The sequence below is a fragment of the Choristoneura fumiferana genome, chromosome 5, assembly GCF_025370935.1.
Source record: "Choristoneura fumiferana chromosome 5, NRCan_CFum_1, whole genome shotgun sequence".
NCBI lineage: Eukaryota > Metazoa > Arthropoda > Insecta > Lepidoptera > Tortricidae > Choristoneura > Choristoneura fumiferana.
In genome coordinates, this window is record NC_133476.1 from 15673260 (window position 1) to 15700422 (window position 27163).

Genomic DNA, 27163 nt, shown 5'->3' on the forward strand with positions numbered 1-27163 from the left:
ATTATTAGTGGTTAAACGAATAATAACAACCAACCTAGAAAAGTCAAAAAATCTTGTTAATATCTTAAAAAATGGCTGAATCGATTTTAATGAAACATAGCTAAGAATTACCACAAAAAAACTCGTGAAACACACCGCACACGTGAAAAAAACCGCATTGAAATTTGTTTATAACGTTTGAGAGCTGCGATGCCACAGACAGACAGACCTAGGCGTCACTTAACACCCCTCTTTTTGCGCCAGGAGTTAAAAACTCATACAGTCGCAGGTGATATTAGCATTACACCTTTTTTGACCACTTTTAGGGCTCATTGTCCATTTAAACAGGGAATTATTTAATAACCAATTAGAAAGACCCCCGATTTCTTGCAGTTTTATATACGACACGGATCTTGGTGTTTTGGACGTCCCTCGACCCCTGTACGGATGCTCGTGTCATCGAATGAAAAGGGATGGTAATTAATCTAATGTTTGTTTGTACACCTAATTACGAGAAATAAAAGGTTTGAAATTAATAATTATCTATATATTTACAAAAAGTCTTTATGGCGGAGTCGCGGGAGGAGCTCTATATATTACGCTCAGCGACCTCAGTAGGTACATACGTCTCCTAACAGGTGGGTCTTATTCTTAAAATTAACATAAATATGATTAAAATCCGAAGACTAAACTAAGTGCCGGTTATCGTTGAGTACGATACACTCGAAGTTGTTGACCACTATGTTTACCTTGGACAAATTGTCCAATTGGGTAGGTCCAACTTCGAGGCAGTTGTCTTCCGGCTGTTGATCTTTAAGCCGAGTTTAGGCTTGCAAGAAAAATCGTGCAAGTTGCATTACATTGCGGCGCTCGATTGACCACTACAAACTCGTTGGCTTTACTATAATAATGTAAGTAATTACTATAGTAATGCAACTTGCCTGATTTTTCTCGCAAGTCTAAACTCGGCTTTAAGAAAAAGAATAACTTTATGAAAATTTTAAAATTATATAGGTAAACATTTTACAAGTATTTTATGCACACTAATTTTGAGATCGTAATTGCGTTGTTAGTAATAGTATATTTGGAACCGACTTCAAAAAGGAGGTTCTCAATTCGGTTGTATTTTTTTTATGTTTGTTACCTCAGAACTCCGTCATTTATGGACATATTATATGGACCGATTAAACTTTTTTTTTCGTTCGTCTAGGAATGCTTTCAATTAGGTCCCATAAGCATTTTCGGATCTCAGATTTCCTTGAACAAGCGTATCTCTAATAAGAATAAATATTATAAATCAATAAACATGAATTCGTCAGTACCTACATACACTTCTTTAGGCATCGTCCTAATAGAACGCGAATGCGCGATTATCGTAGGTTCGCGCGAAATTTACTCGTACGAACGCGCGATCAAAATATTGAATTCGAATAGATCCTAATTGAAATTCGCGCGATAATTGAGTCGGCGGGGCACCGCGCTCGCTCGCTCGCGTCGTCAATTCGCGCGATGATACATGAAATAAATGATATTAAGGACACCCAGTTTTTGACATTGCGCGAACACGCGATGATCGCATCGTTTACTCGCGCGATGATCGCGCATTCGCGTTCTATTAGGACGATGCCTTAAACCTATAAGTCACGAACGAGTCGACTCACGAAGGACTGCGACGTCAAACGGGTCCAACAATGCTGTCGTCTTATAGCGATATTTTGCTTAGCAACAAAACCACATTGTCAAAAATGTTGTAAGTAATTTATTTTCATTTGCTTGTAGGTATTTAGTAAATTGAAAATAAAAACTGAAATAAAGATGCACAGAAAGACCATAAAAATAAGACCAGCACTGGGAATCGAACCCAGGTCCTCGGCATTCCGTGCCACGTGCTATACCGCTACACCACTGCTGGACAACGGTACAGACACAAATTTTCCCTATGCACCACATATCTCAGCTTGTTTGTTTCTTATTTAGCCACTTAAGCAGTGACGCTAGCGACGACATCTATACCGTAGCCCTCATCGAGAAACTTTCGGCATTCCATTGGAACTAACCGCTCACCCGGACAAGAGATATCGTTATTAAGCAATCAAATTAAGATTGGTTGAATACAAAAAGATTCCAAAAAACCAATGGTATTTAGTAAAAAATAATATTTGTGCTTAGAGTAAACCGAAAGGCTTATATAAAATTATTATTTAAAATAGTAGGTACAGCATTTAATACGATGAAGCCATAGCCATACTCAATACTTAATTACTTATTAGGTACTAAGGTCTTCATCACAATATTTAACGCAATAAAGACGTGTTTATAAGTACCTACCATATGTAAATCTACCTACGCTACACATACCCATGTTTCCCCTTAACGCTGAGTAGATCCGATTTTCATTTGTTTTATTTTCTCTCCTCACTGAGAAAACCAGAAAAAAAATGTTGGAGCTAGGTTTTGAACCCAGACTTCGCCAGTTCGAGGCGCGTGCAGTACCCTTACACCATCTCCATTTCACGGCGAAAATTCGCAATGGTTCTCGATACCCAGTATGGTCTAGTGCCCACCCCAGGATGTTTGGCTACCAATTCAAAACTATATAATACTGATATATTCAAAATCCAGGCCAGGGCCCCCTGAAAAATAACCCTAGATACGCCAATGCGTTGGGCGTTACCGTTACCAGAATCGACGAATATGTCCAAATAATGTAACCTTCCTACTTCGTGACAGGAGTGTGGCCTTCATAATATCATGGTAGGTATAATTAGTTTAATAACCCAGAAGACACTGCAGTAGAAACGCTCCCGATCTAAACCTAAAACAAAATACGTAATTCTAAAACTGAAATTGTGAAAGCATACACCTACATACCTACACATATTAATATTAATAAGTAACACAGTTCATCACACGCTATTTAAAAACCACCATTAAACATAAGAAACTGTAGGTTATCTTTCCATTTATGAGACCTATCAATATTTATCCCATTGAACAGTCATTTTTTAGGAATTATAGCAGTCCATTCAGATCATGCGCAAAAAACAAGCACTGAAAAGCTTCGCCTGAGCCCAGGATAAACGTGGCCGCTTATCCTCTATCGCGCTCGCTAGGCCTCCATGTCGGGCGAGGGCGAGCGAGACGACCGGCACTGCTAGGAGACATTCCCGTCCTCTTCTTCACCAATCTGCAGGATTGCTTTCTGGATGATGCGCTTGAGTTTCTTGCGTGCTTCATCCGATCGAAGCGTGCGCAGCTCTGAGGCTACGAAGTCCCCGAAGATCTATTTGGAAAGAAAGGAATGTAGGTTTAAAAAAAAACAATAATTTCCTTTATCTGATCGAGGGGCGGACGGTGAGTTTAAGTTTAAGGGGTCATGGGAAATAATACATGTTTGGGTCTACCTAATTAATCAGCTAATTGTGATTTTGTTAAAACTCTGTTCGATAATGATATAATAGCTCTCCAATGGGGGTTGGGGTCCTTATATCCACAGCACCCTAGGTTGCAGCACAAAAAGCTCCTACCGGCCCCCCCTGGACCAATGGATCTAGTTTTTGAACATTATTGAATTGCCTTTTTTCTAGCAGACTGTTTACACACTTTATTTGTCTGTTGTTGGGTTCTGATCGCTTTTACAGTTGTGACAGTGGGCGAGATGGATGTCGTGACTGAAAGGTCGCTTAGCAAAGGACTAATGTACTGGACCAAATTTGCAAGAGAACTGCGTCATTTAATGTCATTATGATACACCATTCCGTTTACAGTTTAACATTACCGTTCCAACTACTGGTGCATTAGCATGCATCCGTAGTTTCACTCCAGTTGGAACTCCCATTCCCTTGAGTATTTATGCTAAATCCGTCCGTATTCCCTGACTACACCACAAGGGACCTTCATTTTAAATGACGTAACTATAGGTGTTATAAAAATAACACAAGTGTTGGAATTACTGACACATGAGTTACCTATTCTATCTAAGGCCCTCTAGACTGGGACGCATCTAAATATCTATACTCGTAATCATCTAGCGTCGCAGATAGTTATGAGTGACAGTGCTCACGTACGGTCAGCATCAAAAGTAGCTGGTTACTTTTTTACTCTGTCACATTAACACATTTATCGTACGTAAGTGGCTGTAAAACGACGAAGTACAAAAGTAACCAGCTACTTTAAATACTGACTGTACCACCAAGGTTTATGTGTATTTCGTAAAAGAAAAAGTTCGTTTTTTCATTAGATCTCACCAGGACACCAGAACTATAAAGGATCTTACTTGACACTCGTCGGCGTTCATGCCAGGCCGTAGCCTAGGCACTGGCTCTTCAGGCCACAGCAGAGGATGAGCACTAGGAGGTAAGGGTGGCGGCGCAGACGCTGCTACCCTGGTAGGAGGCTTCGGACAGTCGAAGCTGGTGCTAGGCTTGACTGTCGAATTGGCACAATTTGCCCGAAGAGCTGCCCCGAACTCCATCTCTTCCTCGGCTTGGAATTCTGCTAGCTAAAATGATGGAGGATAATTAGGCCCCAAAGTCTGATGATGGAGTAGTCAGGTGGGTACTGGAGTCTCAAGATAGAACGGCGTAACCTAGCCGTGTCAGAATGGTGAACCTTGTTCTCCTACGTATCTCCTCATTTCTGATTCAATCTCGTAGATAACCTCCGAGCATAGGCCTCTCCATAACTCGGAGACTACGGATTGGCAAGCGCAGCGTAAGACGTCCATTAACGAGACGGGCGGACAACCTGGTTAAAGCCGCACGTTGAATGTGGAGGCAGGCCGCTTCCAACCGAAGCAACTGGAGGTCTATGAGGGAGGCCTATGTAGCAGTGGACGTCCCACGGCGGATTTGATTATTACTATTATTATTACCTATTTACATGATCACAGAAAAGTACATGCAGAGTAAAAAAACGACAATATACTTTGCAAAATTAAGTAAATAGGTATTCAAATTTTTGAATGTAGGTAGGTAGTAGATTAAGTACGTACGAGATTTGAGTAGACACTTTGAAAAACTAATTATCGAATAGAAGTCGCGGGCAAAAGCTAGTTCTTCTACAAAATAACAATTCGCCACACCACAAACCAGTTCACAGAATAACAATAAGTGCTAAATTTGAATCTTAACACAAACCAATAAGGACTATTATTCTTCCTGCATATTAAACAGAACAATGCCGGCTCCCAACTCGGCACGGATTGTTTACCCGTATATTGTTAACAATTTTAAACCTTGTCGTATTGAGATACGGTTGATCGTTGCTCGCTAGGACATTCAATACCCTATTTAATATTGCTACTTTCAAGGTACGGAGGTAAAATGGCGATTTGTTTCGTTGATTAAATTTATAAAATTAATTGAGAAAAGACTACTAAAATGAAATTTGACTGCGTAAGTAGATTACGTATGTATTTACCAGCTGAATTCAAGTTTACTGTTGATAAACCGTCAAACGACTTACCTATTTTTTTATTTTTATTTAAGATAGGTAACCATCAGTAAGTTTGTTCCTATGCTTAAGGCGCGCTTATAGAAGAATTTTCGGTATTTGAGGGGGTGAAGCAGACGACGCGGTGGAGGCGAATGCGGGGCGCCTCGCGCGTCTGTCACGCAGCCCGTTGACGGCCTTATTCTGTTTGTATCCGTATTCTGGTTAATGTGAATTCCGGATTTTTCCTTAAAATTATAATTACACATTTATTTGGTTTAATTAAGAAAATCTTCGTTTAATATGAATAGTCTTGGTAATAAACAAATTATTTGGGCCATTTCATAAAAAGTTGTACACACCGAAAAATCATGGGTTCAAAATCAATCTCGCTGTAAATTAATTTAAATATTTTTTACGGATGCCCTGATATATAAATTTATACAAAACGTAATTTATATCTTTAAATAGTTATTTGGAATGGGTTAAAAAAATATTTTCCAAAGTAGGAGAGATGCAAGCGCTCCATTCCGTGACCAACTTGTCACAGTGATAAAAAATAAAATAATAGGATTACAATTTTCTAATTAATTTATAAACATTGGTGAAAGAGTAAATTACTGATTTACATTCTTAGTTGGACATCGAATGTACACATTTTTTTTCTAGAGATACTTATACTTCCATTACGTTACTCTTAGGATAAAATTAATCAAACTTTTCTCCACAAACAATTATTTAACAGGTTTATCTAATGAGATCAATTATTATGTAAATAACAAAACCCAACAGCATTTTATCAAATAATCAAAAAGTAGCTTAATTAACAAATTATATTATATTTTTGCATATAAAAATATTTCTTGTGTGGGACAGTCACGGAAAGAAATATATTGGTAACGGAATAAATTCTAAAGTCTCTTTCACAACAATGACACAAACCTTACTAAAATGTATTGTATTTAAGAACATTTTACTTGGAAAGTTTTCATAAAATTAAGCGGCGTACTAATATCAGCAAAATTATTATAATTACGTCCATAATTTTTAAAAATATAAAAAATCTAAAAATCCATGGCCACGTTGATGGTGCTAGCGAAATTAATTTACTTCTTGTCAAGAAGCAATCCACGTCTGCGTAAATAATCATTTAGGGGTCCTAAAAACCACGTTTTACTTCATTCGTGGCTATTAAATTAAACTAGCACAAAACAATGAATACCTAATTTTTTTCAACTAAATTATTAAAACCACCATTTTGTATGCAGCTTTATACTCCTATTCCGTTACTTTTTTCGTTCCACTTTTACGAAACTGGCGTTTGGGTTTCAGAATGGAAGTAACGGAGCACTACTTGTGGTTGGTTTTAATTAAATATTAAATTAAATAAACTTTAAACCAAGTTCAAAGAGCGAAAACTTGCTTTTTGAATACATAATTGATACACTAATAAATATATACAAATGATTTATTATAAGTTTACCAGAAATTTGGTTTCGGATTGTGGAATCACAAAATGTTACCGCAGCGAACGTAGTGCAACGATGAGTCCTTGTCGGCGATTGGCCAACGGAATAAGGCGGTTATTTAATTTTTTAGCTTAATGTAGCCAGATTGAATAATACGCCAACAAATAGTGGAAATAATATTTACAGTTTATTCCCAAATAGCGGTTTCGGAATGGAGAATTCCACAAAGTTCAATTTACGTCTCAGAATAATTTTATTAATTTAAAATACTTGTAATGGTTTTAAATGGAAAATGTTCAAAGAATATCATTAAATATATATCAAACTATGAATAGTTGCCCATCGTTGATTTTTAGGAATGCCATTTTCGAAAAAACTGCCTTAGTTTTGTAGAGCAATCGACGTGGGACAGGGAAATTTAGTACTTTTTTTAACAAAAAATTTTTTTTATAAAATTTTCTATTATACTAAATAATTTATGTTAAATAACTTGGCTGAATGCAAGATATTACCTTTGCCTGCAAAAAAATGAGAAAATCTAAACTTAGATCGAAACTGTTGCATATACTATCAGAAATGTCAGTGAAACTGTCAAAAGGATCAAGCAGGGCTACTACGAAACTCGAAACTAGAAGTTCGTGTCGTGCGGTCCCTCTGACACTTATACTATTTAATACGAGAGCGAGAGGGACGGTACGATACGAACTTCGAGTTTCGAGTTTCGTAGTAGCTGCAAGGTTCGCCGCATGTTCGCCGTGAGTAGTATAGGTTATACAACGTGCCTACAATTTGTATGGCAGTCGCGGTAGAATCTGGACGAAGCCGTCCGCGTCCGTGAGCAGCCGAGGCCCGCGCCAACCAGCTTGCGGTCGTAGTACGCATGCGAAATCCGCTCAGCAGGGCTACTACGAAACTCGAAGTTCGTGGGTTGCGGTCCCTCTGACACTTATACTATTTAGTACGAGAGCGAGAGGGACCGCACGACACGAACTTTGAGTTTGGAGTTTCGTAGTAGCCCTGCTGACTCAGCCCGACTCCGGCCGGTCGATTAGTGTGTGGTAGATACTTACCGTTTAGGTACTCTAATGCTTCTCATATGTGCTCTGAGTTCACTTATGCGTTTCCTCTTTCGCTTTACTTTTTTAATACTGCGATTACCCATATTATTTGCTCTCAAAAGTAGTACTAGCGCGTTAGAAAAATGTGCACAGGTCCGTCGTCGACTACGTACACGCGTGTACTGGCGACTGGGAAATACTTGGCCGCCGCCGCGCGCTAGAACCGTTTTATTTTGCCAAAGACGAAATAAATTGGTATGATTGATGTACTCAACCTATTGAAAATCTATGAAGCATAAATCTAAATCTACTAAAAAACTATTTAATAAAGCAAATTTTGTATTGATATTCATAATAGTTTTCATAATATTTGGTTTAACGTGTAAATGAAGGCTCTTTTTCAAAAAAATAATCTATCGAGGTTTTTGTCAGCAATCGTGTTTTTGATGAAGTCAAAAACTAGCTAATAGACTGAAAATATACATATAAAAAAATTGCAGTTGTAAGTATTGTGTAAGTATATTTTAAATATTTTCTAAAATTGTAGTTTTCACTACGTACAGCGCCTTAAGCGTAACCATAGACAGCATTTTTGACATTTTGTTAGTAGTCTATGAATAAAAGTACGAAAACTAAGAAACCGTCAAATCTAAACATGTTGTATGTGTTGTATAGAATGATTTACAGCAGGGGAGGGTGTCAGGATCCTCCTCGTATGACCCAGAGCTGCAGTTCCCTTCTATCTGTCCGGGGGAAGAGCTATACTTGGGAGGTATCAGCACCCTGGGTATCAGTTAATGATGCTCTCACCATCATCGGCCGACAGCAGAACACGAAAGAGGCAGTTTAAAGCCAACATTGGCTTTTCTGATGTGTCATTGTACTTAGTTTATACACGAGTCCGTAGAATAAATATTCTAGAATCTCAAGAGCTGAGTACAAGAATTAGTTGATTAATACAATAATGTATTTAGATAAGTCCTTAATGAATTAGTATTTAGTAAGAATATGTCATACCGCAAGATTAACGCCTTCCACATCGAGGGGGTTTGGGGGGGATCGCAGGAAGCAAAGAGCATCAAAGTACTCCCACCCACTGGTCAGCGCCCCCCTCTCCTCCCCGCACTGCCTCCTCTTGATCTTGCGCAGCTCGTTGTTGAACTGCGTCCTCAAATTATGTATCTTCCTGCTAATCTCTTCGGGCACCGTCCCAAACATAATAGCCAAGTATTGTAGCTTGGCCTGTCTCGCCGCCCGATCCTTATTCATCGGATGCTTCGGATCCCACAGCTCTTTACAATCCTTTTCCATGGTATCTATCAATTTGATTGTGTTCTCAGCGTTCCATTGCACGCGTTCTTTTTTAATGACATCTCGTTCCGTGTCTGAATCAAACTCTAGTTTGAGTGAGTACATGTCACCAGAGTCCGAATTGGAATCCATTGCGAATAATGACGTTGTACAGTGGATAGCGCTCTAGCGAGACTGAGGGGGGCCGCGAGAGCGCCGAGACTGCCGAGAGCGGTGTCGGCGAGCTGGCAACGTCGCGACGGCCCATGCCACGTTGCCACGTTACCAAACCACTGCGCGCTCGCTAAAAGCCACCATATTAACAGTCATTAACAACCGACATTAACAATGATCCAAGAAGTGCCTGCAGCCTACTTTGTTCGAAGTGGGTTGCGCAAATATAACTGAAGTATGACGCAGTTGTTTACAAACTTTGCTACCGATTATTCAATAAGTATTTAGATGTTGTTTATGCAATAGCAACTTACCATGCTGGTAACAAAGTACAATCAGCAACAAAAATATACATACGTTTGAAGTGCCAAAAATACGTATACAGGACTTTATTACATGAACATTAAGGTTGTGTATACTAAACCAACCTATTTATACAATTAGGCTGTATTCATATCTTAGTTGCTGACTGTACTGAAGTTATTATACATAGGTATATAACAAACCAAACACAAAGTAAAAGCACAATACAACAAACCTACACAAATAAAAAAAATCTTGATGTGCCTATTTATTATTATTATTCCCAGACGAATTCGATGTTTTGTTTGACTCAGCAGTACCTAATAGCACGCAATAGGTAGATATGCCTAGGTAGGTACATATAAGTATTGAAATTTTCATAACTGTCTAGGGATTAAAAATACTTATCCGTAAGCACTTTTGATGAGCGTATAAATGAAATGACGTCGTGATTCACACCAACACAGGATTCGCCAAGCGTAGCGTAAGTAAGTACTTAGTACAAAAATAATAAGTATGACTTCTCCTTTGAAAAGGTTGCATGGTGGCTCAGTATATACAAACAAACACCCACATCGCGCTCCGAAAGTCAAACCTGTCTTTAGCCAGATTGATGTTCTTGTACTTATTCAGATTTAAGTACCCATTTTAAAAGTACTTACTGGTACCTATGTACTGGTACTATCAATTTTTAAACAAGTTCCTATCAAATGAATATGCCGCTAAAGTCGAACTTTCAATATTGAAAATACAAACTGAGACATGGATGCACAGAAAAACCAGAAAAAGAGACCAGCACTGGGAATCGAACCCAGGTCCTCAGTATTCCGTGCTGCGTGCTATAACCCCTACACCACTGCTGGACAGGAATCTAGACACGAATTTTTCCTATGCATACATATCTCAGGTTGCTTATTTCTACTATCTATGCTACTTAAGCAGCAGCACTAGCGAAGCGACATCTATGTTTCGTCGACAGACGTCACATTCTTTCAGAACTAACCGCTCACCCAGACAAGAGATGTCAAATTATGATGATGATTGGTCTGTCGACGAAACATAGATGTCGCTAGTGCTGCTGCTTAAGCTGAGATATGAGGTGCATAGGGAAATTCGTGTCGGTACCGTTGACCATCAGTGGTGTAGCGGTATAGCACGCGGTACGGATTACCGAGGACCTGGGTTCGATTCCCAGCGATGGTCTTATTTTTCTGTTTTTTCTGTGCATCTATATTTCAGTTTGTATTTTCAATTTAGGTTTTACGGGATGACCGTAAAAGTAAAAATTTGGAATTTAAATAAAAAATACAAAAAGATTCCAAAAAACCAATCTTAGACTTACAAACTTTCACATTTATAATATGAGTGGAATAGTATAAAACAAAGTCTACATATATTAGAGGAAGATAGAGAAAACAATAGAAGTCAATTTTGGGCCGCACACCATCTTCTTTAAGGTGGTTAGTCTTCCATAAAAACTTAAGTGTTATATTCTTTTCGGTGGTGAATCTGCGACACATCCCTCCGTTGAGCCATCCTCTTGACCTCTTGATACACGCCATAAATAGACCTACAGTGGACGTGGCAGGAACACTCAATACGAGTAAATATCTGAAAATGCAGTATTCTTTATGTCGAGAACATACATAAGTTTTAGTTCAAACTTAAATTTTTAGTACAGGCTTTTTGGCTGATATTACTTTTTGTTGATTATACTTGAATTGTCAACCAAACTAAATTTCCGTATTATCTAGGTACAGTCAAGGACTTTAATTCATGAGCCACCATGGAAACCTTTTCAAAGGAAAAGTCGTTGCGATTTTCCTTGTTGATTAATGTGTGACACTATGACGTTTACTGTGAAATGGTTCCATGGTGGCCAATGAATTAAACTCCTTAGTAGATTAAATCCACGTCAAACCGACCACTGGAAGTGAATCAGAATTAACTTGAAAAATTTGACCCAAAAAGAACAGGGCAAACTGAATAAAAGCTTGTAATAAGTTTTCGTTAAAATTTTAATTTTTACTGTACTTAATATAATGTATTTTAATTTGTACTTACCTTTTTTCCTGTACTTGCATTGTCATTCAATTTACATAATATGTAGAGGTACGGGGTGTGTAATGTTTGTCATACATAAAAAACAACGATTTGCGAATTTCCATTTCTCATAACACAAATATTAGAATTTCAATCTGTCGAAATATTGAGAATGTATAAAAACAATATGCATATAAACCAATCGCTGATTTTCTCAAATTATATTATTCAATTTGCATAATTGTCTTATGCATATTTTAGTACATACATACATAAAAATCACGCCTGTATTCCCAAATGGGGTAGGCAGAGCACACGAAACGTTACCGCTTCGGAGCCACTTTTAGCAATTTTAGGTCTTAAGTTTGACAAAAACGGTACAATAGTGACAGGTATTTTAGTAGGTACTGTATAATAATCATGCAGAATGATAGACAAAGTTCATAATAAACCATTTTTATACAAACATCGAGAATAATGATAGAAAAGTATAAACACCTGGCAAAAATCCAACAACAAAGATCATTTTGTAAAGCAATATTATCCGGGCTGCTTTAAAAAAATACCTAATATCGAAGGTTAATCGGGAGCTACGCCCCGCTTCGCTCCCGCCTTTGCCTTCTGAGCCTGACCTATCCGAGTCGCTTCTGCTCCGAATTGTCTTGCTCGCTCGCTTCGCTCGCACAAACCAAATCTTTTTTTGCATTTGGCACGCATGATGTAATTTTTACTAATCATTATTCTAAATTTTGCTATAGATTTTTATCATTATATGAATAACCGAATATTCAAAATTAAATTATTTAATATAAGCATTATAATAATAATAAAATAATTATCGATTTATTTCAAACACAATGTCCATAAATATAGGTTAGTAGGTAATATTAAATCTTACAACTATGGCAATTGTTGTGATGACTTATGCTTGCCGTATGTTATATTATAAATGCTTATGCTCGGTAAAAATATGAAATACGGTTTTATGCTAAATGAACATTATGGTTTTTGAACGTAGTAAAATGAAATGATGCTAAAGGTTTGTATGACAATTGAACGGCACCCATAGGTAGGTACCAACCAAATTTAGTCAATCCGACCACTGTAAGTGGGTCAAATTGAGCTTGCAAGATTTGACACAACAACAACAAATAGGGTAATTAAATAAAAGCTTGTAAAAACAAATCGTTTATTTCTTAAACATAATTTGACAAAAAACTTAAAAGAAGTCCTAAACAGGATGTCCCAAGACGATGCCACATGGAGGGGAAGTATCTTAAATATTGTAGATAGACGATTTTACTGAAAGGAGACTTCATTTTGTTTTTAAAAACAATTTTAACTGCATTCAAACAATTTTAGGGTTCCAGAGCCAAAGTGGCAAAAACAGAACACTTATAGTTTCGCCATGTCTGTCTGTCTGTCTGTCCGTCCGCGGCTTTGCTCAGGGACTATCAATGCTAGAAAGCTGTAATTTTGCACGGATATATAATGTAAACTATGCCGACGAAATGGTACAATAAAAAATAAAAATTTTTTAGGGTACCTCCCATAGACGTAAAGTGGGGGTGTTTTTTTTTCTCATCCAACCTTATAGTGTGGGGTATTGTTGAATAGGTCTTTTAAAGCCATTAGGGGGTCGCTAAAACGATTTACCGATTCAGTGATTTATTTGCAAAATATTCAACATTAAAATGCAAATTTTCATTAAAATCGAGCGTCCCCCGTCCCCCCCCCTCTAAAATCTAAACCGGTGGGTGGAAACATTTGAAAAAAATCAGGATGGCAGTAAGTATATCAAAGTTACAAGGAAAACTATAACAGTTAAGTTTTCTTGAGAATTATTAGTAGTTTAAGAGTAAATAGCATCCTAAGGTATAAAATATATTACCTAAACTTGGAAGATTCCGTATAAAATACGAAATCCTTAGAAAACTATGACTTTATTTTTCGTAATGGCTACGAAACCCTATTTCGGGCGTGTCCGACACGCTCTTGGCTGGTTTTTTAATAATCGGCTGTCTAAACCGGGAATCGAACCGCCAAATTGTCAAAAAAAAAACACCCGTAATTTTGTGACACCGATCGAAAGGCTGAATCAGAAGGATTCTTTTTTCCAAGTAACATAGCATCTTAAATAAAAGGAAAACCATAAAATTTTACATTTACACTTTCAGGAAAATGAATAGGTACTAAGCCTTTTCTTTGTCTTTGTTGTGCTTTAAATATACCGATTTAATTTTTTTAAAGTTCTTTATTACTAATAAACATCCACTTGAGAATTAAGTATTTCCCTGTTAAAAGTACATGATAAAATAATAATGTGATAAATAAATTGTATTACCTACGTAGTTGCACGCAACTCTTTACTCTCCCCATAATCAAAATACGGCGAGTAGTTTAAAAAAATATATAACTTGTGTGTTTGCGTATATATTTTTTTTATTGGATAGAGTATACTTACCTCAAAGTTGGTCTCATATGAATTTGAAAAAACACGTAAAATATTTGAACATAAAGAACTGTAAAAAAAACATTTACTGCAGACAATTAAATCCATAAAATATATTTAATCCATAATTTGTAACTATGTTATACAAAATGAACTTAACCTATCAGATTGTTATAATCAATTCATTTAATTCAGAGCACAATTAAGGTGAAGAAACGTAATATGCATGTAACACCAGTGACTCGTTTAGTGGTGGGACCTAATGGATCTTGAGTTATATATCGATACTTATTAATTGGTAAGTAACGAACGTTATTGCAAACTCAGTTTAGCCTTACTTAAGTGGCAAATAATATTCTCATCAAAATTTGAGTAATAATCGGATTAATGGTGACATTAATTATGATTAAGATTTTAAATTATTAGTTTTATCGACTCAAGTTTCGACACTTTCACTATATAGTCTGTGATATTGATAGCCTGCAGCTGTCACCCGCACCATGCTAGAATGACAGTCCTGTAGCCAGCAGGAGTGGACCTATAGTCGTCTACCTGATGGGCTTCTATCACTCCTGCTGACTCGTTCTGAGGAACCGACTTCAAACTGATACCTAGATTAAGGTTAAACAAAAAAAAAGTTCATTATTTTTTGTGTTTCAGTTTTTTCGGCGGTTTCATTTTTTTGTTATATCATGTACTATTAACTAATGGGAAAATGATATGAGTATTTATTTCTCAAGTGAAAACTTGTTTATACTAATATTATAAAGAGGTAAAGCTTGTGAGTTTGTGAGCTTGTAGGGGGTAATCTTTGGATGTACTGATCCGATTTAGATGAAATTCGGTATACAGATAGTATGAGTTCCGGGGAAGCACATAGAATAGTTTTTATCCCGGAAAATAGCATAGCTAAAATAAATAAAAACTTAAACTAAATAACTGATTTTCTGACTTTGATGATGAAATGAGGCCCGTGGCTAGCTGTGGGGCGTATATAGGCTGGGATGATGATGATGATGAACTGATTTTCACTACCACCACTGGCGTACTAACTCTACTTCCTTGTTCGCATGCTGTGCTTTTTTTGTGGGTTCGATTCGCGGTTCAACAGGCGATTATTCAAACATATTTGAATGCAGTTAAAATTGTTTTTAAAAATAAAATGAAATCTCCAAAGCTTTTAGTAAAATCGTCTATATTTAAGATACTTCTCCTCCATGTGGCATCGTCTTCGGACAGCCTGCATATTATATCTTTGAGGCGTTTGCTATAAATTATGCAAGGCAAGGCATTTATCGTGTTATTTCTCCAGTAAATTTTGTAATGTTGTTTGCAACTCATTGACAGATTACGGAGTAAATAAGCAAGCGTATTGATACACAGCATCACCGTTTTCATTCGTGAACGGAATGATTTTCGTGTAGTCATGTTCATAATTGCCTATTTTGCGATAGTTTACAAACATTTTGGTGCGATTTACCGAAACCACATCCGTATAGGGATTGTATAGAGGGAGTTTTCTCATTATTCTTTGGAATAAGCGGTCTGAAATTTTAGAAGGGTCAATAAAAAAATTATGGTTACATGGTTGTACAGATGTAGATCGGCTGTCAATAATTTGGTAGACTTCGTCTTCTGTAAAAGAACCAAAATCTGTACTGGCATTAGATTCACCGTTATCCCTTGGATCTTTCTCCAATGATAATGTACCTATATCACACTTCATGTCTGTGAGAATATTATATAGTTGTAGTTGTCCGATATGGCCCGAAGACATAGAGCATTCCGCAGTTAGTGTTGTAGTTTTGCCTTTCGCGTACGCGCAGGTATATGACCCACCTGTTGAAGCTTCTGCTCCCACTTCAAATACCTTCTCCAATATCGTCCACTTTGCAGAAATCTTCACCCCCCAATTGTATCCTTCGGACGCGGTATACGATTCCGTCGTAGCCACGGATCTTGTTAATTTGCAGCCATCACTGTGACACGCCATTGATCCCAACATTCTAGGATTGTAAGAATAAAACGTGCAGTTATTCGCCGTGTATATAGTCAGTGAATCGTCAAGCAAGCAATCGCCAGTGGCGCTTATCGGGATACCAGGAAATTTGTAATCTTTGTAATTTTCCACCAAAAGCCGGTATTGTGAAGCTCGTACTTCTTCGATATTGGGCACAATCGGCACTTCCATGACGTCTTCGCGATTATTACTTTTCGTAGTTCTCGTCTTCATTTGTTGGCATCGTTCAGGTGGTAGCCACGCGAAACTGCTCGCAAACACATTCACAATAAATAATAGTATATGCATTTTTAGATACATACAAAGAATTTAATTTTTTTTTTCGTGAGTGTAACCTTGTACTGTCGTTATAATAACAAATATAATAAATATATGATATAAACGACCAATTACCAACGACTAAGGAGCTAGTTCAGTGGAGCCAACGTTTATATAGCGGTAAAGGTTATCATGGGGCCACCTCAGCCCAAACAATTAAAAATTCATCGCTATTATCTCCTTCGGACCTGATATTACGAGTGGCGATTTGGATGTAAAAATTATAATTAAAGTGAAATTTTGGCGAGAAAACAAAATGTGTAGACGGTCAAAATAGACATGCAAGTAGATCACTAATGAGCTTTGATGAATTATATTATATGGGTGCGCCAAAGTTGACATAATTTTTTCAACCCATCGGGGTTGGACTCAAGTATTAATAGTGAGTATTATGACAGAAAATTGTATGACAAACATTTTTGGAGTTCCAATACGATTATTGGATTATTTCTGTGATAATACTCACTATTAATACTTAGTCACTATTACTACCGATCATAACCCCGAACCATTTAAAACCATAATGACAGTTGTCATAATATCTCTTAAACTCCTTTTTTTTATTGGACGACCAGATGGCCTAGTAGTTAGAGAACCTGACTACGAAGCTTGAGGTCCCGGGCTCGATTCCCGTGTCGGGGCAGATATTTGTATGGAAAATACGAATGTTTGTTCTCGGGTCTTGGGTGTTTAAAATGTATGTAAGTATGTTTCTATCTATATATATAATTTTTCGAACCGAGCCGTGCTGCGAGCCCCCCGCCTTCTTTTTCCGCGACACAAGGGCGCTTCATTTCGTGGTAGCTTTAAATATGCCGCCACGAAATGCTGGAACAACATCCCGCCACCAATAAGAAATGTGAAATCGCTATGTAAATTCAAAAAGGACCTCCGTGATCATTTATTAAACTTACAGATCAGCTCAACATAAGCGCTTTTGTGTAAGATGTGATGTAGTTGTACCTGAGGGTGGGGAGGGGGCTCTGTTGTAGGTTGGAGTTACTGTGTTGCGGTTTGTGTCCCAATGTTGCCAGGCTGTAATAATTTTGTGTGGGTGCGAATTGTGTTATGCATTATCTAAATCTCTTTATTGTACACAGAACATGAAATTAACAGTTAACAAGAGAAACAGATAATAATATAATATATGGTTGTTATATTTGAACTGTGTGGTGTGTCGCGTAGTTCTGTATCGAATGCCAACCTGGATCCACGTATATCAGCGTCGAGCCACCTTTAGTGACCCGACAAGTGCTCAGTGGACTCCTTTTTCGCATCAGTATTTTACTTTTAATTTATCTTTTTTTTTTCATCTTAGCATGAACATGTCTGTACCTAATTCTTACTTATGGGAAATAAATATTTATTATTATTATTATTATTATTACTATATAATTATATTTATCCGTTGCTTAGTACCCATACCACAAGCTTTGCTAAGCTTACTTTAGGGCTAGGTCAATTGGTGTGAATTGTCCCGTGGTATTTTTTTTTTATCATTCCTAAATTTTTTAAGCATATTGTTTTGTACTCATGAAACTCCATTATCATATACTTTTAAAGCAGACTTATTTGTAGCTATAAACTTCACTATCATACAGTACCACTACCATGAGTTTACAGTGACCGTACTCGATAGCGACGGCGTAAATTATCTGTATGGAGAATTGTACATGCAGCGCCTCTACAAATAATTTACGCCGTCGCTATCGAGTACGGTCACTGTAAACTCATAGTAGTGGTACAGTTTATGGCCTGCGTTGCTTTCGTTTGGTAAAAAATAATGTGATAAAATAAGTATTTTGATGACAGCGCCATCAATGGGTGAAGCAATCAGGGTCTATATTGACTCCCATAACGATAAACTTTCGATTTGGTTTATCCATACCGTTGTTTGTCATAATCGTTTCTCGTCATATTATCTTTGGTCATAATTTTAATAGTCATAATTTTCTTTCGCCCCCTTTCATTAGTCATAACTATTGAATTTCATACGGTTATTGGTCATAACATTTAATGTGGCAATTGTATTGAAAAGTTGAAATTCAATAGGAATACTGAGCGGCAAAACTCTGGCCCTCAAATCTATGCAGTAATAAGTAATTTTCTATAGAGAGGGGGCCAAATTTTGTGCCGCTGAGTATATTATTTGACATAACGCATTTCTGTCAGCTGGTACTTTTTGTAAGGGGTCACAGTTCTAACCTAACCTAACCTACCTTTATGGCAGCTTTTTTTTGTAAGGGGTCGCAGTTCTAACCTAACCTAACCTACTTTTTTGTCAGCTGGTACTTTTCGTATGGGGTCAAAATTCTATCTAACATAACCTACTTTTAAGGCAACTATTTTTTTGTAAGGGTTGCAGTCCTAACCTAATCTAACCTACTTTTTTGTCAACTGGTCCATTTTAAAAGGAGGCACAGTTCTAACTTTCTAATGTTTTAATGTATTACATCTATTATTGTTGAATTTTATTCCTTTAAAACATTAGAGAATAAAATGGTATGAATAATAATAATAGTGAATATAAAAATATGACCTACAATACTTATGATAAATAAACGGTATGCCTTTCGATATTGTGCTGATCAATTTTATGACTTTTGTCTTGTACCTATGGCATGTAACATTATTCTACTTAGTCATTATATTTATTCGCATTATACCTAACAACGATTATGACTATTGATTATTATGACCAAAAATAATATGGGTACCAAGTTCTGAGTATCGAAAATCGAAACAATAAAATTATGGGGGTCGAAGGGATCCCGACGCAATCACCATCCATCAACTTAGTGAGCGATTTAAATCATTTATCCTTGATGTACATAAACTTAAACCATTTAGCTTTGAAAATAGAAATCGTGCACTTAGATCTTTATGCCCTGATCAGAGAATACGGTATTTGACTATTTTGTATATGTTTTATAAATTAAAAATTCACAATGCCTGTTATCGAATAGAGAAACAATTTTTAAGCTACCTTTACAAATAACAAAGTTATAAAGGTTTGAAATTCAAGATTAGAAAGAGAAAAACATACTGGCATGTGACGTCCGCCATACTTGTTGCATAGAGAAAAGCGTTTGAGAAAGAGACAGGTATACAGATTTTTCAAAAAATCACTATAAATCCAACATTCAACCGATTAAAATTTTTTCTTCGCTAAACATTATCTGTATATCTATATTTTCAGAATAATATTTAGGTATGGCAAATTAAGGAGTTGTCAAATATCGTATTGTACAAAATGGCTCAAGTTACATCTAACTTCGTAAATTTTATTTGTTTTATATGTATCACTCTTTAATTTTTATTAAGTATTTTGGGAACAGTGATTTTTTTAAATCTTTAAAACGCTCTCCTGTAGTTTTCAAAATGGCGCTTGAATCAATAGTTCATCACTGCAGTCCAGTAAGTAAGTTCCGAACCGCCAGGTGAGGCCATTAATGATACGAGGCCAGGATGGCGATTACTGGCCGAAACTTGTATAGTGCTTTTCTCAAACATTATGATAATGGTGATAATGAAATGACAGTGATTGTGATGTGATGATGATGATGGGAATGATGATTATGATAATAGTGATGATGATTGATGGTGATGATGATGGTGATGGTTGACGGTGATGATGATGATAGTGATGATGATAATTTATATGGTTTTTTCTTACATTATAACAAAAAGTTTCCGAACATAATGCATAGTTGCTAACATAAGCGACTCGTAAATTTAATTTCGTCACTATCAAGTTGACAAATCGTATTTCCTACTCATTTTATTGTTTTTACCTTCTACTTGCGTTGCTATAGTTTGAAAGGTGTGAAAAAGTATAAAGTTTAGCTACCTTTTAACCCTTAATTTGACTCTTATGTCAGTCTGTCTATCTGTCAGTCTGAGGCATCGAAGCTCTCAAACGGATGGACCGATTTTGGTCCAACTTTTTTACGTGAAAGTGAGTTTGTTCAAGATAGATTGGTTAGAAAGCGCGCGTTTATAAGTATTTTCTCCTCCTTTATACAAATACATTATTGTAAAATGTTATACGTGTACTCGTTACTCGATAGAAAACATCTAGTTTTCTTATCTATCATTCAACAAAAAGAGGCGTTATATTTACCTACGCCTGGTGTACCTATTTTGTTTTTTAGAGCCAACTTTGAGATTTTTTTCTGTTAAACCAACTGCAAGTTATTGTGTTTATCGTATAACTACTAAATCCTCTAATATCTTAATTATGAGTTTCAAAAGCTTTACTTTTTCCATAGTAATGATGCAGCAAGTGATCACACACAGCCCGCAACAGGAATTTATTTACAAAACTTTGACAATGCCATGATTCTTTACCTACAATTTGGATGAATTGTTCAGTTCAGAGATTACAATATAAAATATGCTGTACATACTCACTTATCGGCTTACTTAAAAACGCTGATTACGGTTAATCTCCGATGGTTAATCTTAACTTAACATACCTACATTTGTCTTTATGTGTCACTTTGACAATGTTTTAGTCAATCACAGGTAAATACATCAAATTTTTGTTCCATGAATGAGAATGGATATAATTTTACCGATGAACTAGTCGTTTTTTACTTTAGCACTTCTTTCCCATTGGAGCGTCAAAGTTTGCATACTCTTCGCTAGCCGTACCGCAATTTTTGTCCGAATCATCGTTTGTCATAATTTTTTTCCCACTGAAACCTTACCTACAGTTTTCTGAAAATTTTAAATGGTCAGGTCATCCTATAAAAAAATATAGGTTAGGTTAGGTTTGCTTTATTGTAATTCTGAGCAATTATTGGATTTAGAGAAAAAAGAGTTAAGACAAACGATCGTTCTGACAAATATTACATTCGGACTTCCAATAAGTCTGCGAGCCGATATGGACCCCTTTTCCATGCAGGGATTTAAAAACCACGTCTAAAATGAGTACCTAAATCATGGAGAGCGCCCTAATAAGCGCCGGCCGGTAGCCTGCCAGGTCTTTTAAAGGTCATAGATTAATAATTAAATTTAGCAAAAGGTGGAGTTCTAAAAAGGTGGATATGTGTTAGTATGGAATATTCTGTCGTGCGACAGACGTTTGCATGTAACAGCGGAAATCTAGTTAAATAAAAGTAAAAACGAAGATGATTTAATTATAGTTTCTGTATAATAAAAAATACATTTTATTCGAAAACAAATACTTACGAATATAATTTCCACGTTCTCCGAGGTCTCGTCGCGGAAGGTTTTGGCACCCACAGACGAAACGCGTACGCTCTTGCTTACGATCGCAGCGGCACCGAGGTTGCTATTATTTAGTGAAATTATAGTCTCATAGTTCTGTTACTAGCCGAAATGAAAATCGAGGTATCTATTCCACTCCACTGAGGCATCTATCCTGGTCTCGGTGCCGAATATGATTTTGTACCTTTCGGTGTCGAAACCCTTGGTCCGTGGGGCCCTGGCGCTCTGAGTCTCTTCAAAGATCTATCAAAGAGACTCAGAGATACCACAGGAGACCGAAGAGCTGGCAGTTTCCTCGCTCAACGCATCAGTCTTGCGATCCAGCGGGGAAATGCTGGCAGCTTCTTTGGTACCATGCCGCAGGGTCCATTTTTAGATTTATTATAGTTTTAGCTTATTTAATTTTATTGTTCCTGGAATTACGCTAAACATAATGAATTTTACGAGAACGTATTGAAAAAGACAACACAATAAAATAAAATACACGACCCAGAACGCCACGAAGCGCGACAACATTATGTTACGCGCAGACGCTACTCGGGGTTGTCCCCTTTATTTATTAAAACCAATTGGGGTTGGTTATCTGCCGTTAATTGCATGTTTGCGGGGAAACTAATAACTAATGAATAATTGATACAGGAAATTGAAAGGTCGTCAATATATCTGGTCAGCGAGGTATCTTTATTACAAGCTTATAAGTAAAATGTCAAAGTTGAACTATCTTTTCGTTGAAGTGGCAATGGGCAGCCTATAGCACGGAGAACAGATGGCCCTTGCGACCTATAAGTTCGCGAATGGTGACCGCGGATCGGCAAGCGTCCACCAACGAGATGGACGGATGACCTGGTTAGAGCCGCGGGTTCACGGTGGATGTAAGCCGCTTCCAACCGAGGCAACTGGAGGTCTATGGGGGAGGCCTATGTCCAACAGTGGACGGCCTACGGCTGATATGATTGTGTGGTTGTGTTGTAGCCGCACTCAAGTACTTACAAGCATTTACATTTAAACTACTTTGCTAATCTCGTTTGCAATTCGAAAGAAAAGATCGGTTTTCTTTTTCTTTCTTATTTGAATCTTCAGGAAAACGAATGCGGACAAGTTCCGAGCAACATTAACATTCTAGTTGTAGACACTATTTTAGCTTGTAAAATTGGCTTTAGAATCTAACTCAGTCTTGTAAACATGAAGTATAAATAGACATTGAAACGAGACGTGTAAATCTGCATTAGGTAGGTATGCTAAACACGGAGTAAGTTAGGTACTATAGACTATTAAATCACTCAATTAATTTCCGGGTCGTCCTCTGCCTGACGTTTGTAATTTATAAAAATGATAATCTTTCAAACAAACGCGTCTAATACTAACTTAGAATTAATGAATTGATTATACTTACCAACCAACGAATCCCAGGCGCCTTTCTAAATATAACCACAATTCTAATTAGAATGCAGTAAAATGATAATGAACCAATTAACAATTTTATGGGTTCTATTTTCTAATGGTACGCTATTAAATAAATCATTAAATTTGTGGCATTAGACGCTTAGTTTCATTAGACAGAGACCAGGAGAGCATAACCGGTGTAGAGACTCGAGAATCTCACCTAACCTGACCACAGTTGTAGCGAAATAGAATAGAAACAGTAACCGCGCTCAAACCTGTTGCCGGCCGATGCGATCATTGAACATTAGATCCATTTGTACTGTTCTTTAATAGGACTACTATGCAATTTATGTGCATTGATAGTCCATGCATAGCTAAGGCTTACTTAAACTTAGCTTTTGCATAAAACACACATGTATTTTGGTAAATGTTGTTAATAAATGGCTGCAAATCCGAGATGTGATGTAGGTCCTTACATAAGTAATTATTTATCTTGTAATACATAAGTATGTATGTATGTCATTACCACTAGCCTGTTACTTGTGACTTTGCTCGCAAATTTCGTCTAAAATCGGTTTTGCGTTCAGCGGTTTAAAAGTGAAGAGGTAACAGATCGAGAAACAGACTGGCAGAGCTATTTTAGCATTATAATATTAACTAGCTTTTGCCAGCGACTTCGCACGCGTGGAATTCGGTTATCGCGCGCTGTTCCCTCGGGAACTGTGCATTTTTCTGGGATTAAAAGTAGCCTATTGTCACTCTCTGGCCCATAAACTATCTCTATGCCAAAAATCACGTTGATCCGTCGTTCCGTTTCAACGTGAAAGACGGACAGACATACAAACACACACACTTTCGCATTTATAATATTAGTATGGATAGTGGATTCTGTCTTTGACACAGCGCATTGGCTGCAAGTTGAACAACCAAGCTGCAGCCTGCAACGCTGTCACTGTCACTTTAAAGTACCTTGAAGTTATGTTGTAAATGGAAGGAGAACTGTTTGTCTAGCAGAGTGTCTGAAATAATTTAGTAAATAATAGTAAATATCCTAAAATAACTGCTGTAAGGAAACGTGGACGGTGAATAAACTGAAGTGGTCTGTTAAAAAGCATTAAGTATTTTACCCCCTTGCTTCTTTAAAAAGTACGATCGCGAGCGCACGGGCGGTAGATACACAATACGGCCTCTCATTTGGTACTCCTGTGGTACTCCTACTTAAAATAATAATGACGGATTTTTTACATAAGATTTGAATATTTTTTGTTTGTTTGTTATACTCTTTATTGTACATAACCTAACCAACAGAAATATGGAAAACCCCCGACTTTGTCACTTCAAAGTTCAATATCTTAAAAACGGCTGAGCTTTTGATTAATCATGTCTAAGAACCATCGCTAGAAAATCTGCTTTCAAATAAAAAACAGAATTCAAATTGGTTCACCCATTTAAGAGCTACGGTGCCACAGACTGACACACAAAGTGGTTAAACTTATAGCACCCCTCTTTTTGCGTCGGGGGTTAAAAAAGGAAAATCAAAAAGGTTACAAAAATAATAAAGTGTTAAGTACACAGGCGAGTTCTTGCGCCGCTTTATTTGACACGTTTCGACGGGCACTTTTGCATACACATAGATTATTCTCCTCTCTACACTCAGTAATTGAAGTTCCTATTGGCGACGACAGACTGACGTGCTAATAGCTCACCATCTCACCAATCTTAATTAGCAGACACCGATGTAAATAAACTATCAACATGATAATGACAGATTAATCCGTGGTGATAGACATAATTTTGTTATTCTTATGCTTTGGATCGTAAGTTCGTATGAAGTGTTACATTATTGTGGCAAGGGGTTCCGTCTCGATGTTTTAGAATGCATGGAGATAATTAGATACAACAGTATGGGGTCTTTTATTAATGAGCAGGTAAATTTAGGTTCATCTCCCTTGCTACGACTTGGATCTAATTTCAGCAACGGTAGTTAATAAAACATGCCTTGACAGTAATAAATAAAAAATCAAGGTAGTTTTGAAGGACGGTTAAAAATGTATTAATAAATTGTGGGTAGTTTTGTTTTGTTTCATAAAATATATGTGGGTACTTGGGGAGTTACAGTGACAAATTAAAACGGTGGTTGTGGTTCGTTAGTCTAACAACTGGTAGCATGGTTGTGTCACTCTGAAGATGAGCTCTGGTTGAGTTCGAAACGCGTCAGTGTAGTGTGGTGGTGGTGATAAATGGGTTTGTGTGATTTGTGTGTATTCTTACAGTGTGGAGGTGGAGAAACTGCATGAACACGCATATTTTGCATAAGCTTAGCTATCGTAAGCTCGCGGGTGAGCAAGGAAATTATTTTAGTTCATTGAATAGGAAGTACCTAATCATCATTATTAACTATATCAGCCGCAGGACGTCCACCGCTGCTGGATATATACAAGGAGAGGTCTATATACCTACAGTTACTATATGCGATTGGAAGCGGCCTACATCCACCGTGAACCCGCGGCTTTAACCAGGTCATCCGTCTATTTCGTTGGTGGACGTCCTAAGCTGCGGTTGCCGATCGGCAGTCTCCATCGAAAACTTTACGGCCCCAACAGCCACCTGTTCTCAGTACTTATGCCCTACTCATTGCCACTTCAAAGAGCTAATTCGCTTGGCTATGTCGGTGACCCTTGATTCTTCTTAATATTTCTTCATTTCTGATTCGATCTCGTAGAGAAACTTCGAGCATAGACCGCTCCATAGCTCGCTGAGCAACTCTAACCCTATTTATTACAGTGAAGGAAATACTCGTAGGTCGGCAACTTTTAGGTAGGTATATTTATCTTCCTCTTTGTCAGATTCTGTTGAGTTGACAGAGCAGTCGTGGACCAGTTGAGTTGACAGAGCAGTCGTGGACCACGAAGCACGTCGGACAATTTTGCGTCAGTTGTCCCTGGCCATCGCTTCTCTGGTACAAGTGTTGATAGGAGTATTCGTTAGGCCTTTTTTCTGGTCTACCTATCCAGCGCATAAGAGAACATCCTTATGATCTTTTGCCGCTGACCCTTCCTTCCTATACAAGTCCCTCTGCCTAAATATAGAGTGCTCCCGACGTCAAGTCGCATGTCCAAAGCGTAGGAGGATACGAGATCCAACTATGTATGACAGCCTCTCCTCCACCTGCAGTTCTTCAAGTATGAACTGGTTGCTGCGGTGCTGAGTCCATGACACTCGAAACATACGTCTTTAATACCCCGTAACAAGTGCGTCGATTCTTTGCCTCTCGCGTTCTTTGACAGCCTATACGTTTTGGCGCCATACATAATATGGGGAACGCTAGACTTTTGTATTTATCATAATAGTATTATTAACATTTAGAAAAGTTTGTCGTAACTAATTACATATAAGAGCACTCGAAAATAATTCCCACGATTGCTCCGCCCATCATCCCCGCTACTTAGAATACCTACTTAAATGATGAATTATTTCTCAAACATGCTCAGAAATGTATGCGTTAATGTCACGATGGATGGATGGATGGATGGATGGATGGATGGCGGATGGATGAAATATTTCCTCACATTGTTTGAGAAAAGCACTATACAAACCTCGGCCAGAACAGGGATTGCTGGACTCGTTTTATCCGGCCTCGTCTACGACTCGGCCGTCTACCCCGAACTCGTCCATCAATCCCTTACTTCATGGTCTCTGCAGTAATGTACTATTGTGTACAATTTTATCTGAAATTTCATTCATATACTTTTACTTCATATGATTACAATCGAATGGAGAATTTTCAAAAAAGCGGCTGCTTTGTTACAAACATTTAAAGTCAACGTACAAGTGCTTGTTATTGTCCCGCAGTTGTCACTTTTAATGTTATGTCATTAACAATAGAGCTGACAACAGGGTGTCATCTATTGGGCTATGTCAAGCACTGAAACGTTTTGCTAACTATAGGTAAGTATAGGTATAAATGTAAGTAGAAAAAAAATCATTAAGTATAATAATTATGTTT

General features: G+C 37.4%; 1 protein-coding gene across 1 annotated transcript; it reads right to left on the reverse strand.

The window, feature by feature from the left end:
* Positions 1-532: 532 nt before the first annotated feature.
* On the reverse strand, positions 533-9523 carry LOC141428260 (uncharacterized). The gene is made up of 3 exons (XM_074088142.1): positions 8957-9523; positions 4256-4480; positions 533-3262 (listed from the first exon to the last, which is right to left on the reverse strand). The coding sequence occupies exons 1-3, from the start codon at positions 9380-9382 to the stop codon at positions 3134-3136; spliced, it is 780 nt and encodes a 259-aa protein (XP_073944243.1). The 5' UTR covers positions 9383-9523; the 3' UTR covers positions 533-3133.
* Positions 9524-27163: the final 17640 nt, after the last annotated feature.

What these genes read in the sequence shown, in the direction of transcription:
- LOC141428260 (XM_074088142.1), bottom strand. Translation starts at nt 9,382, where the DNA reads ATGGATTCCAATTCGGACTCTGGTGACATGTACTCACTCAAACTAGAG. An exon ending in TGGAAGGCGTTAATCTTGCG is followed by an intron (nt 4,481 to 8,956) that starts GTATGACATATT and finishes CCATCATTTTAG; the next exon opens with CTAGCAGAATTCCAAGCCGA. An exon ending in TGAACGCCGACGAGTGTCAA is followed by an intron (nt 3,263 to 4,255) that starts GTAAGATCCTTT and finishes CTTTCCAAATAG; the next exon opens with ATCTTCGGGGACTTCGTAGC.